General features: G+C 42.0%; 1 protein-coding gene across 5 annotated transcripts in view; it reads left to right on the top strand.

Moving 5' to 3' along the window:
• Positions 1-14,003, top strand: part of MROH8 (maestro heat like repeat family member 8) — a 60,393-nt gene that overhangs the window by 22,812 nt on the left and 23,578 nt on the right. For all 5 annotated transcript variants that reach the window (XM_061437526.1, XM_061437523.1, XM_061437522.1 and 2 more), the window contains exons 8-11: positions 2,937-3,041; positions 7,919-8,054; positions 9,901-10,019; positions 12,662-12,814. In XM_061437526.1, the coding sequence (XP_061293510.1) occupies positions 2,937-3,041; positions 7,919-8,054; positions 9,901-10,019; positions 12,662-12,814 (513 nt within the window). The remainder of the gene's footprint in view (positions 1-2,936; positions 3,042-7,918; positions 8,055-9,900; positions 10,020-12,661; positions 12,815-14,003) is intronic.

Here is a 14,003-nt window from a genome sequence, read left to right as displayed (position 1 = left end):
CTCATTGGAGTGCATTCACTGCAGTTCAAGCGTCTTACTCTCTTTCTTCTTTTTAAGATGCAGCTATTCTAGAAAGGGATACCCTTTAAATTATTATTAATCATTTGTGCCTTTATGCAAATGGATACTAATCTTTGCCACAACAGACCTTAATGTTATTTTTCATGCTTGTGCTCAGTCACGTCCAACTCTTTGTGACTCTATGGACCGTACCTGTCAGGCTCCTCTGTCCATGGGATTTTTCCAGCAAGAATACTAGAGTGAGTCGCCATCTCCTCCTCCAAGGGATCTTGCCAACCCAGGGCTTGATCCAGTCTCCTACGTCTCCAGCATTGGCAGGTGGGTTCTTTAGCACTGAGCCACCTGGGAAGCCAGACGTTATTTCTCATCCTCCTTCTATTTATACATCAACACTCCAGCCACGTTGGGTTTCTCTCATTTACCTGGTTGTGCCTTGTACCTTCCTGCCTTCCTAGCTTAATTCAAGCCATTTCTTCTACCTGAAATGCCACTCTTTCTGTGAAGTTCCTCCTCCATGAATCCTTCCCTGACTGTTTCAGGCAGATACAATTTCCGATTCTCAGTTCAGTTCAGTTCAGTTGCTCAGTCGTGTCCAACTCTTTGCGACCCCATGGATTGAAGCACGCCAGGCCTCCCTGTCCATCGCCAATTCCTGGAGTTTACTCAAACTCATGTCCATTGAGTCAGCGATGCCATCCAACCATCTCATCATCTGTTGTCCCCTTCTCCTCCTGCCTTCAATCGTTCCCAGCATCAGGGTCTTTTCAAATGAGTCAGTTCTTCGCACCAGGTGGCCAAAATATTGGAGTTTCACCTTTACCATCAGTCCTTCCAATGGACACCCAGGACTGATCTCCTTTAGGAAGGACTGGTTGGATCTCCTTGCAGTCCAAGGGACTCTCAAGAGTCTTCTCCAATACCATAGTTCAAAAGCATCAATTCTTCAGTGTTCATCCTTCTTTATAGTTCAATTCTCACATCCATACGTGACCACTGGAAAAACCATAGCTTTGACTAGACAGACCTTTGTTGGCAAAGTAATATCTCTGCTTTTTAATATGCTGTCTAGGTTGGTCATAACTTTTCTTCCAAGGAGCAAACATCTTTTAACTTCACAGCTGCAGTCACCATCTTCAGTGATTTTGGGGCTCAAAAAATAAGGTCTGTCACTGTTTCCTTATCTATTTGCCATGAAGTGATGGGACCAGATGCCATGATCTTAGTTCTCTGAATGTTGAGTTTTAAGCCAGCTTTTTCACTCTCTTCTTTCACTTTCATCAAGAGGCTCTTTGGTTCTTCTTCACTTTCTGCCATAAGGGTGGTATCATCTGCATGTCTGAGGCTATTGATATTTCTGCCGGCAATCTTGATTCCAGCTTGTGCTTATCCAGCCCAGTGTTTCTCATGGTGTACTCTGTATAGAAGTTAAATAAGCAGAGTGACAATATACAATCTTGACATACTCCTTTCCCTATTTAGAACCGGTCTGTTGTTCCATGTCCAGTTCTAACTGTCGCTTCCTGACCTCCATACAGATTTCTCAAGAGGCAGGTCAGGTGGTCTGGTATTCCCATCTCTTTCAGAATTTTCCAGTTTGTTGTGATCCACACAGTCAAAGGCTTTAGCATAGTCAATAAAGCAGAAGTAGATGTTTTTCTGGAACTCTCTTGCTTTTTCGATGATCCAACAGATGTTGGCAATTTAATCTCTGGTTCTTCTGCCTTTTCTAAAACCAGCTTGAACATCTGGAAGTTCACAGTTCATGTACTGTTGAAGCCTGGCTTGGAGAATTTTGAGCATTACTTTAGTAGCGTGTGAGATGAGTGTAAATGTATGGTAGTTTGAGCATTCTTTGGCATTGCCTTTCTTTGGGATTGGAATGAAAACTGACCTCTTCCAGTCCTGTGGCCACTGCTGAGTTTTCCAAATTTGCTGACATATTGAGTGCAACACTTTCACAGCATCATCTTATAGGATTTGAAATAGCTCAACTGGCATTCCTTCACCTCCACTAGCTTTGTTCATAGTGATGCTTCCTAAGGCCCACTTGACTTTGCATTCCAGGATGTCTGGCTCTAGGTTGGTGATTCAGGCAGATGCAATTTCCCATCCTCAAAGCTCCTTAATAGCAGCACATCATTGCTTTTCTTTCTTTCTTAAATCGATTTCATAAGGCTAAAAACATACAGAAGTAGAGAATAAATAATTGAGGAAAGTTGGATGAAGAGAAAATCAAGTCTAGAATATAAGCACCGGTAGAAGCTGGACCACCTGACTCCCTAGGTCTTTGTGGTGGTTTGTCATCCCACTACTTTCATTTGCAACCAGAACTGGTTTGTCATTTAAGAAAATGTTTTCAGATGTGGTAGTGACATGTGGCAGACTTCCCAGAAGGCACAGTGTTAGGCCGGTGCAAGAGAGACAGGAGATGAGGGTTCAGTTCGTGGATTGGGACGATCTCATAGAGCAGGAAATGGCAATCCACTCCAGTATTCTTGTCTGGAAAGTTCCACGACCTGAGGAGTCTGGCAGGCCACAGTCCATGGAGTTCCATGGAGTTGGACATACTTAGCGACTGAGCGTGCATGCACAGAGTTATATGTGAGACTTTTCCCTCCACACTTCTTCTAAAAGAATATGGTGTTATCATAGATCTTCCTGATAAACCATTTTTTTAAATGTAAAAAGTTAGTTTCAAGTTTTCCATTTATACTCTGTAAAAGCAAATTGAATGCCTCCTGTTATGCATAAATATCTTAAGTGATAAGATTTTCTAGGATTATAATAGAAAACCAGTTCTATCAGAAAGTCTTTGAGTACCTATTAGAGAAATTAAACAATGTTAGTAAAATATGAGCTCGTGACTTTTGGGTTATTTTCCTAGATCAAGCTGCTTAACCATTTATTTTTCACAGCACATGGATCCCTGGTTACGGTCAGACAAAGACCATGAACGGGAACGGGCCACAGCCAGCATGACTCAAGTTCTGAAGTGTTTATTCAAACATCTCAGCCTGCAAGTAAGTTGACCTCCAGTTGAAGATGAAGGACCCAGAGCTATCCTTTGAACTGCCCAGTTCCCCTCCTGTTTATGGCTCTCCAGACTGGTGCCTTCTTGATGCTCATGTAAGAACATTTGGCATTATTCACTTATCTGCTCCTCTCCCGTAAGTGAGCAGCTTGAGGCCAGGTACTGTGTTTAGTAATCTTGCATACCCAAGGGGATGCACAAGAGTTTGAAGCAGTAAAGTGTAGCAGGCAAATATAAGTATGTAAGTCAATTTAAAGATCTCCCAGCATCTCAGAGAAAATGGTTGTACAATACCTCCTCTCTTTTCCCTTTTGCATTCTCACTTTCCAGTTGTTCTGAATTCTCTCCCATAATTCCTAAAAAGAATTCCCCAAACTCAGATCCTCTTTCCTGATCTGTTCCTTTTTGTCATCTACAAAATCTCTTTCTTCTTTCCTCAGTAGATCTTCTCCACACTGGAGTCTCTTCTGTTCTCCATCCACCATTTCTCCAATCTGCATAGTAAGGCCCAGGAATTGGAAGAGAAGCTGGGGGAGAGTCGGAATAGTAGGTCTTTATGACAATTCCTCAGAGAACTTAGCATTCATGTGACTATTCTAACAGTCAAAAGGACAGCGTGCCACTACCTTTCTCATTTCTCCCTTTGAAAACACATCCAAACTTGCCACCTCCTTACTGAAGCTCAGCCCCTCAAATGATGGAACTTCCCTGGTTCTCTGTTTGGTCGATGAGAGCACATGACTTCTGGCTCACTGACCACCTTATTATTCTGTGCTCACTGGCTACCCTATTGTCTGACCACATGCATGCTTCTTCCTCAAACTCTAATTTTGGCTGCAGACTAAAGACAAGAGTTTCAAATGACTTCTTCCTATGCATAATCTCCCTCTAGGCTCGGCGGAACCTCCTCAGCATTTTCTTCCTGGCAAGAATTGCCAACGTAAGGGTGCTTAACTTAGGTGCCTGAGGGGTCTGTGAACGTCCGGAAAGTTCTATGCAGAATTTTGTGTGGTGCAGTCTCCTGGACTTTTCTGAGGAAGGTTCACTGTTTGTGTCCGCAGTGCCAGCCCCAGTGCCTTATCCATAAGTGCTATGGTCATAACCAGTACCTGGCACATAATGGATACTCAGTGTTTGTTGATTGAAAGAATGAACATATTATCAGAGAATGAAAGATCTTACACAGTTTGCATATGTGTTTCTCTGTTTAGTGTACATAGATTGTAGAAGCTGTTGTTTCCACTATCTCAATGTATTTTTCTGAAAAGCCACAGTGGAAATTTCTTTCTGCCTCAATCCTAGGAACAGTCGTGCTGCCTCTGTATGGCTATTTGCTTCTTGCTTCATGGACAGTGTGAATCCTATTAGTGCGTTCCTCTGTGTGAAGCCTGAGAAAGTTTGAAGCCTAGCTCTGTGGCCTAGTTTGAGTGAAAGATGATCCTGCATTCTGCATGCTAACAAAACCCTTAACTTCATTTATCTTTTCTGCCTTCATTTTTTTTTAATTGGTTCCACTTGCTTCATTATTTATTTTAAATTATATTTCTTTTTCTGGTAGGTTTTGACCAGCTACTTGACTTTTTTTCCATAATATGGTAAAGTATCTATAAATAAAAATTTTAAATATTGTCAGTTGGTATATCTCAACTTTGTATCTGACTTTTTCAACTTAGCAAACTAGCACATATTCCTGAAAAAAGGGAAGAGTGAAAGTTAGTCACTCAGTTGTGTCTGACTGTTATTCCATGGAGTGCAGACTGCTACACTTCTCTGTCCATGGAATTCTCCAAGCAAGAGTGTTGGAGAGGGGTGCCGTTTCCTTCTCCAGAGGATCTGCCTGACCCAGGTATTGAATCTTCATTGCAGGAAGATTCTTTACCATTTAAACCACCAAGGCTAATTTATTCCCAACTTATTATAAATTCTTGGGATACTTGTTTCCTAATGGTTGTATTCATAATTCTTGTTGTTGTTGAGTCACTCTGTTGTGTCTGACTCTTTGCGACCCCATGAACTACAGCATGCCAGGCTTCCCTGTGCTTCACCCTCTCCCAGAGCTTGATCAAACTCATGTCCAATGAGTAGGTGATGCCATTCAACCATCTCATCCTCTGTCATCCCCTTCTTCTTCTGCCTTCATTATTTCCTAGCATCAGAGTCTTTTGTAATAAGTCAGCTCTTCACATCAGGTAGCCAAGGTATTGGAGTTTCAGCTTCAGCATCAGTCCTTCCGATGAATATTCAGGACTGATTTCCTTTAGTATTGACTGGTTGGATCTCCTTGCTGTCCAGAGGACTCTCAAGAGTCTTCTCCAACGCCACAGTTCAAAAGCATCAATCTTTCAGTGTGCAGCCTTCTTTATGGTCCAACTCTTACAGCCATACATGACCACAGGAAAAACCATAGCTTTGACTACATGGACCTTTGTTGGCAAAGTAATGTCTCTGCTTTTTAATAGGCTGTCTAGATTGGTCATAACTTTTCTTCCAAGGAGCAAGCATCTTTTAATTTCATGGCTGCAATCACCATCTGCAGTGATTTGGGAGCCGAAGAAAGTAAAGCCTATCACTGTTTCCATTGTTTCCCCATCTATTTGCCATGAAGTGATGGCACCAGATGCCATGATTTTTGTTTTTTGAATGTTAAGTTTCAAGCCAACTTTTTCACTCTCTTCTTTCACTTTCATCAAGGGCTCTTTAGTTCCTCTTTGCTTTCTGCCATAAGGGTAGTGTCATCTGCATATCTGAGGTTATTGATATTTCTGCCAGCAATCTTGATTCAAGCTTGTGCTTCATCCAGCCAAGCATTTCACATGATGTATTCTGCATCATAACTTAAGTAAGCAGAGTGACAATATACAGCATTGACGTACTCCTTTCCCTATTTGGAACCAGTCTGTTGTTCCATGTCCAGTTCTAACTGTTGCTTCCTGACCTCCACACAGATTTCTCAAGAGGCAGGTCAGGTGGTCTGGTATTCCCATCTCTTGAAGAATTTTCCAGTTTGTTGTGATCCATACAGTCAAAGGCTTTGGCATAGTCAATAAAGTAGAAATAGATGTTTTTCTGGAACTCTTTTGCTTTTTCGATGATCCAACAGATGTTGGCAATTTGATCTCTGGTTCCTCTGCCTTTTCTAAAACCAGCTTGAACATCTGGAAGTTCACAGTTCATGTACTGTTGAAGCCTGGCTTGGAGAATTTTGAGCATTACTTTAGTAGCGTGTGAGATGAGTGTAAATGTATGGTAGTTTGAGCATTCTTTGGCATTGCCTTTCTTTGGGATTAGAATGAAAACTGACCTCTTCCAGTCCTGTGGCCACTGCTGAGTTTTCCAAATTTGCTGGCGTATTGAGTGCAGTACTTTCACAGCACCATCTTTTAGGATTTGAAATAGCTCAACTGGAATTCCATCACCTCCACTAGCTTTGTTCATAGTGATGCTTCCTAAGGCCCACTTGACTTTGCATTCCAGGATGTCTGGCTCTAGGTGAGTGATCACACCATCGTGATTATCTGGATCGTGAAGATCTTTTTTGTACAGTTCTTCTGTGTATTCTTGCCACCTCTTCTTAATATCTTCTGCTTCTGTTAGGTCCATACCATTTCTGTCCTTTATTGTGCCCATCTTTGCATGAAATGTTCCCTTGGTATCTCTAATTTTCTTGAAGAGAAAATTATTGTTTTCCTCTATTTCTTTGCATTCATCACTGGGGAAGGCTTTCTTATCTCTCCTTGCTATTCTTTGGAACTCTGCATTCAGATGAGTATATCTTTCCTTTTTTCCTTTGCCTTTTCACAGTTATTTGTAAGGCCTCTTCAGACAACCATTTTGCCTTTTTGCTTTTCTTTTTCTTGGGGGTGGTTTTGATCACCGCCTCCTGTACAATGTTATACATCTCCATCCATATTTCTTCATGCACTCTATCAGATCTAATCCCTTGAATCTATTTGTCACTTCCACTGTATAACTATAAGGGATTTGATTTAGGTCATACCTGATGGCCTAGTCATTTTACCTACTTTCTTCAATTTAAGTCTGAATTTGGCAAAAAGGAGTTCCTGATCTGGGCCACAGTCAGCTCCCCATCTTGTTTTTACTGACCATATAGAGCTTCTCCATCTTTGGCTGCAAAGAATACAATCAATCGGATTTCAGTGCTCACCATCTGGTGATGTCCCTGTGTGGAGTCGTCTCTTGTGTTGTTGGAAGAGGGTGTTTGCTATGACCAATGTGTTCCCTCTGACAAAATGTGGTCCACTGGAGAAGGGAATGGCAAACCACTTCAGCATTCTTGTCTTGAGAACCCCATGAACAGTATAGTTCTTATTGCTATTGGCAATTATTTTGAATATGTGGTCTTTAAAAACCATGCTAGAGGGACTTCTCGGCGGTCCAGTGATTGAGCCCACCTTCCAGTGCAGGGGACACTGATTCCATCCCCAGTTGGGGAACTGTGATACCACATGTCCCAGGGCAACTAAGCCTGTAAGCCGCAACTACTGACCCGGAGACCCACAACTAGGGAGAAGCCTGTACACCACAACAGAAGATCCCACACGCCACAACTAAGACCCAGTGCAGCCAAAAATAAATAAATATTTAAAAAGAAAAAAGTAGTTAAAACAGTGCTAGAATGAACATCTTTAAACACAAAGGATTTTTCAGGTTGCTTACTTAAATTAGAATTTATCCTATGTAATAGCATCTGCTGGATATATTGTATCTACACATGTAGATAGAACACTGGATAGAACACTGGCCCTTCTCTCAAGCAGGAGGTTCCAGAATTACTTCTACAGTTGAAATCTGAGGCACCAAATGCACATGCAGTCTAATGGTATTTTTCTTTTGCTTCCTAATCAGCTTCCAGTGCAATTCCAAAGACTTGGACACCTGGTGGCTCTGATGGCTCTGCTGTGTGGGGACCCACTGAAAGAGGTGGCCGAGGAGGCTGCGGAGGGCATGCACTACCTGCTGCACATCACCCTGAGGCTGAAGTGTAAGGCACTGCTGGAGGCAGTGAGGCCCTGAGTCAGTTCTCCAGCACAGCACAAAAAGCACCAGGCCTCCTTGGGCACTCACTGCCCACATTCTAGAAAGACTTTTACCCTGGTTCATAGAGAGAAGGGTAGCCTGTCCCTAGGCAAAGATAGAGCCACACTGACTTAATAATTAGAAGGATAACACTGGGTCAGACCCATCAGTGTCAGCCATGTGCATGCCCATGGAGTTGGAGCAGAAAACATGTGGCCCTGTGGAAAAGCTGGAGTAGTTAGTTTAGTTGCAAGCAGAAGAAGTTCTTGCCATCCCTTGGGCCTGCCTTTATGTGTTTATCCCAGAAACGTTTACTAAGTCCTTACTCAGATCTAACAGTAACCAGAAAATATGTGGTCCGATCCTTATGTGGACTTCACAGGGGGCGCAGTGGTAAAGAATCTGCCTGCCAATGTAGGAGATGCAAGAGACATGGGTTTGATCTCCAGGTTGGGAAGATCCCTTGGAGAAGGAAATGGCAACCCACTCCAGTATTTCCGCCCAGAAAATGCCATGAACAGAGGAGCCTGGTGGGCTACGGTCTGTGGGGTTGCAAAGAGTCGGATACAACTAAGCGCACACACACACACAATCCTTAGATGTAACACATGATCTAGTGGGGGCATCAGAGAATCAGGGGGTCAACAAATAACTCTTCTTATAAACACATGACTGCTATGAAGGGAGATTACAGAGGCCATGAGTAAGGATCAAATCTAGTTGTGGGGTTCAGAAACGGCCTCTCTGAAGATAACCTAAAAAATAACATTTAGTCAGGTGAAGTGATAAGAAGAGTGTATTAGGCAGAAGGAACAGCGTGAGCAAGGACACTCAGCAAATATGAACGTGGGGAATTTGAATAACAAAGAGAGGGCCATGGTGGTCAAGGAGTGAATCACCGATCCCCACAGTTGGAAGAAACTTCAGAAGATATCTAAGCCAGACTTCCCCAGTGCTGAGTCTGAGTCTGTTCTATCCCTACCCAGCAGTTGCCCAGCTGGCCTTGCTTATACCAAGGACAGCATAGTGCTCTACTTCCCAAAGCAGCAGTCTCATTTCCGAGCAGCTCTGAGTATGAGCTTTGTCTCCCAAGACGTATAGCCACGGGAACACAGCTGGTTGTTCATTCAGCAAATATTTATGAAGCACTTCTTGTTCGAGGGATGCATTGGTGAGTAAGACAGGCAAGGTCCCATCCCACAAAGAGCTTATAGTTGGAGAAACAGTATCCTCAACCATGGGCTCAAATACTTGCTATAGATCAACCATGGGCTCAGATACTTTCTAGAGATAAATTTCCAGTGAAGATGAGCCACAGTAAAACATGAGGAAAACAAAACACTGTTAGGGCATCTTGGCAGACTCAGTATCAGCAAAACTAGACACATAGACAGTTCTGATTGCAGAACTATCAAACTCAGTACAAAACTGTGTAAATTTTTGTCGGGACCTAAGCTTCATAGGAAGGAAGACTCCTCAAAAGTCCTCACCAATGGGGAAATAAATGGTTTAACTTGCCTCGTTTGTATTCCCAAATCACTCAAAAGCTCTTACAAAGAGCTCTTCTTTTTTCTTTCAGCTCTTTTTATATATTGCTCTTCCGCAGAAGAGAAGCGAATCAGATTAACATACATTCCTTCCCCCATTTTTTTGGGAGGGGGTGTAAAAAGTAAAAATGAGCATTTTTACTCAAGTGAAATAGACAAAAATAAGACTGGGGATCTACTTCAACCTGAAGATCAACCAGACTTGCAAAATCAAGAAAAAGAAAATAAGTCAGAAAGTATTAATATGTTACATTATTTTCTCAGGTATCACTTACGACAAGAAAAATCGCCAACGCTTGAAAAGAGCAGTGAAAAAATGCCGAGAACTCCTAGAACTCTACAATGTTAAACAGTTCTATAGTTGTCCCTTCAGAATTGCCCAGGTAATCAGAATGACTAAAATTTTAAAGACAGCTTGAAATGTTGGAGAGGATGGGAAACAACCAGAAGTCTCATACATTTATTCATGGGAATGTGAAATGATAAAATCACTTTGGGAAAAGGTCTGTTAATTTCTTATAAAACTAAACATACAAGATTGCCCAGAGAATATAGTTTGGAGATGAGGTAATGGCCATAACTGTTACACACTTTGCCCTGTGAGTTTAAGGGATTTAGATCAGACCGTCAGTGAGGCCAGTATCACTGTGTGGACATTTTTTCAGACCAGCTCTGTGCCTGTTTGCTCTCCTAACCCCACCCAACCCCTTGCAAATGTAAATCCTTGTCATGAAAAGAGACCTCAAGAGGGTGAATTTGAGGGACTTCCCTGGTGGTCCAAGGGTTAAGACCACCTTCCAATGCAAGGAGTGCAGATTTGATCCCTGGTTGGGGAGGTAAGGTCCCCTATGCCTTGTGGCCAAAAAACCAAAACATAAAACAGAAGCAATATTGTAACAAGTTCAATAAAGACTTAAAAGAAAACTCTAATTTTAAAAAAATGGGTGTAATTGATCCAAATACAACTATTAAAAAGCCATACACTTCTTTGTTAATGTAATTATCCAATACTCCACAAATACTAAATATCTTCTAGGTATCAGGGTCTTCCCTGGTGGCTTGGTGGTAAAGAGCCCACCTGCCAATGCAGGAGACCTGGGTTGGGAATATTCCCTGCAGAGGAAATGGCAACCCACTCCAGAATTCTCGCCTGGGAAATACCATGGACAGAGGAGCCTGGTGGGCCGCAGACCATGGGGTCACAAAAGAGTCGGACACAACTGAGAGACTAGGCAACAATAGGTGATACACAGAAAAAAAGCCTACAGATCTTATTCATGTTTGGTCTAAGGAATCAGGTAAATTGTCTTTACGTCAATTTCCTCATCTGTATATGAGGATCTGTAAAAATTAGGATAAGTCAGTTGTTATGAGAGTCAAATGAGATACAGTACAGAAAATGCTTTGCTTAGTGCCAATCACTTGGTAAATGCCTAGTAGATTATACCTATTATAATTATGTGGAGGACTTTATTCACTGTCACGTACAAACTGGAAAATTCTTCAAGAGATGGGAATACCAGACCACCTGACCTGCCTCTTGAGAAATCTTTATGCAGGTCAAGAAGCAACAGTTAGAACTGGACATGGAACGACAGACTGGTTCCAAGTGGGGAAATGAGTATGTCAAGGCTGCACATTGTCACCCTGCTTATTTAACTTATATGCAGAGGACATCATGCGAAATGCCTGGCTAGATGAAGCACAAACTAGAATCAAGATTGCCGGGAGAAATATCAATAATGTGCAGATGACACCACCCTTCTGGCAGAAAGTGAAGAAGAACTAAAGAGCCTCTTGATGAAAGTGAAAGAGGAGATTGAAAAAGTTGGCTTTTAAAACTCAACATTCAGAAAACTAAGATCACAGCATCCGGTCCCATCGCTTCATGGCAAATAGATGGGGAAACAATGGAAACAGTGACAGATTTTATTTTGGGGGGCTCCAAAATCACTGCAGATAGTGACTGAAGCCATGAAACTAAAAGAAGCTTGCTCCTTGGAAGAAAAGTTATTATCAACCTAGACAGCATATTAAAAAGCAAGAGACATTACTTTGCCAACAAAAGTCCGTCTAGTTAAAGCTATGGTTTTTCCAGTGGTCATGTATGGATGTGAGAGTTGGACTATAAAGAAAGCTGAGCACCAAAGAATTGATGGTTTTGAACTATGGTGTTGGAGAAGACTCTTGAGAGTCCCTTGTACTGCAAGGAGATCCAACCAGTTCATCCTAAAGGGAATCAGTCATTGGATATTCATTGGAATATTCATTGGAAGGACTGATGGTAAAGGTGAAACTCCAATACTTTGGCCACCTGACTTGAAGAACTGACTCACTGGAAAAGACCCTGATGCTGGGAAAGACTGAAGGCAGGAGGAGAAGGGGACGACAGAGGATGAGATGGTTGGATGGCACTGCTGACTCGATGGACATGAGTTTGAGTGAGTTAAGATCCGGGAGCCGGTGGTGGACAGGGAAGCCTGGCGTGCTACATGGGATCACAAAGAGCCAGACACAACTGAGCAACTGAACTGAACTGAACGTATAGTGAGAAGCAGAATGACACATTATTTTAATAAATCATCTCCAAATTATTTTAGCTAGGCTTGTGTCCCTGTCAGCCATAGAGCATTAGGGCCTTTCCTTAATTCTTATTTCTATAAAAGTATCATGTGTCACTCTTTCTGAGTATCTCAGTAATCAAGCTCTTTTATCTTTGGCCATGATCCACAGCTTGCAGGATCTTGGTTCCTCAACCAGGAATCAAACACGTGCTCCCTGCAGTGGAAGCACAGAGTCCTAACCACCCGACTGTCAGGGAAGTCAGTACAAGCTTCTTTCTAAAAGTCAAGAGTTGTAAGAAACCATGCATAGTCCCTCGGGACACTGGTTTGCTTCCAATTTTTCACTTCTGTAAACAGTCTTTGTGTGCTTCTCTGATTGTTGACTTAGAATTGTTCCTTGTTCAGGACTCTTCCTGTTAAACCATCCATCTCGAAAGTTCATTTTCCCTAAATCATCTCAGGTCTTCGAAGTTTTTCTCAATTCCAACGAGCTCTACCAGTTTGTGATGGCTACACTGGATGGCCTGAAAAACCTGAAACATCCCCACACGCAGCGGTCAGCGGGGGACTTGCTGAAAGCATTGGTGAAGAATGCACAGTCCCGGTTTGAGAAGGTAAACCACTCAGGGGACATTTCCCGAGTTTAAAATGCAGGCAGAGCCCTGTCCCCACCTGCAGATGCTAAGGTCTCTCCTGCTGTTCCTATTCAGCAGAATACAACTGAGAACAACCACTGAAGGGACCATGGCCAAAGCCTTAGTCTATTTAGTTAATGCGGAAAAATCATGCATTCAACAAGCATATACAGCCACTGTGTATGCAGCTAGGGATGGCAGGTTTTGTTTTGTTTTTTTTTATCTGAGGTATGGCCCCTGTTTTCCAAAAGATTGTAGTTTTGTTTTTTTTTAATATAATTAACATACACGAGAATGGTAACTCCAGTTTAGATCCTCATTCGGGTTAGTTAAAGGTACCAAAATTTAACAAACCAAGCCATCAGTGATCCTAGAGGGAGGCTAACTTAGTAAATTTAAAATCAAGAGAGTTTATTTTAATGAAATTGGTACATGAAGAAATAACAGTATGGTTATATCATCTAAAATGTGGAAGGACATACTGGAAGAAATAAAATGGATTAAAGTAGTTGTCTCTGGAGTATGGACTTGGGGAATAGGCCAGAGAGAGCCTTGAATACCACTGGACTTTTAAAATTGTGTGCATGTTGCACTTTGATAAAAATAAAAATAATTTTAAAATGATGAAAACCCATTTTTTAATCTATTAGCAAAGATACAAAAAGATCAGTACTATTTTGGAAGATGGTGAAATGGGCATTTGTATCTTTTGGGTGCTTTCAGCTGTGAAAAAAAAATTTTGTGAGAAGCTTATACAAAGGGTTTATCACCTCATATATTAAGAAGTCTGGAAGTAAGGTATATTTTCTAGGATGGGTCCAGCAACTCAACAGCTTTATAAGAGAGCCAGGAGTTTTTCCATCATTCCCACTTAATCTGTTCATATATTCATAAGTAAGACAGCCACCACAATTTCCAACTCTCTAAGCAGTTAAGACTACCCAGCAAAGAAGAGAGAGGTTGCTTGCCTTTAATCAGAGAGAAAAATCTTTCCCAGAAGCCCCCAGCTGGTTTTCCTCCATGTTCATTGGCCAGAATGCCATCACATGCCCATCCTCAAACCGTTTCTGGCAGCTGGTGGTAAGAACGGCTATTTTATATAAGGCTACTAAGGACTGCCTTTTGAAAAGCTGACATTTTCACAGAGACCTTGAGCCACAAGACTAGG

This window comes from Bos javanicus, chromosome 13 (assembly GCF_032452875.1).
Source record: "Bos javanicus breed banteng chromosome 13, ARS-OSU_banteng_1.0, whole genome shotgun sequence".
In the NCBI taxonomy this organism is placed as follows: Eukaryota; Metazoa; Chordata; class Mammalia; order Artiodactyla; family Bovidae; genus Bos; species Bos javanicus.
The sequence above is the reverse complement of the archived record's forward strand: the minus strand, read 5'-3'. Positions and strand labels throughout refer to the sequence as shown.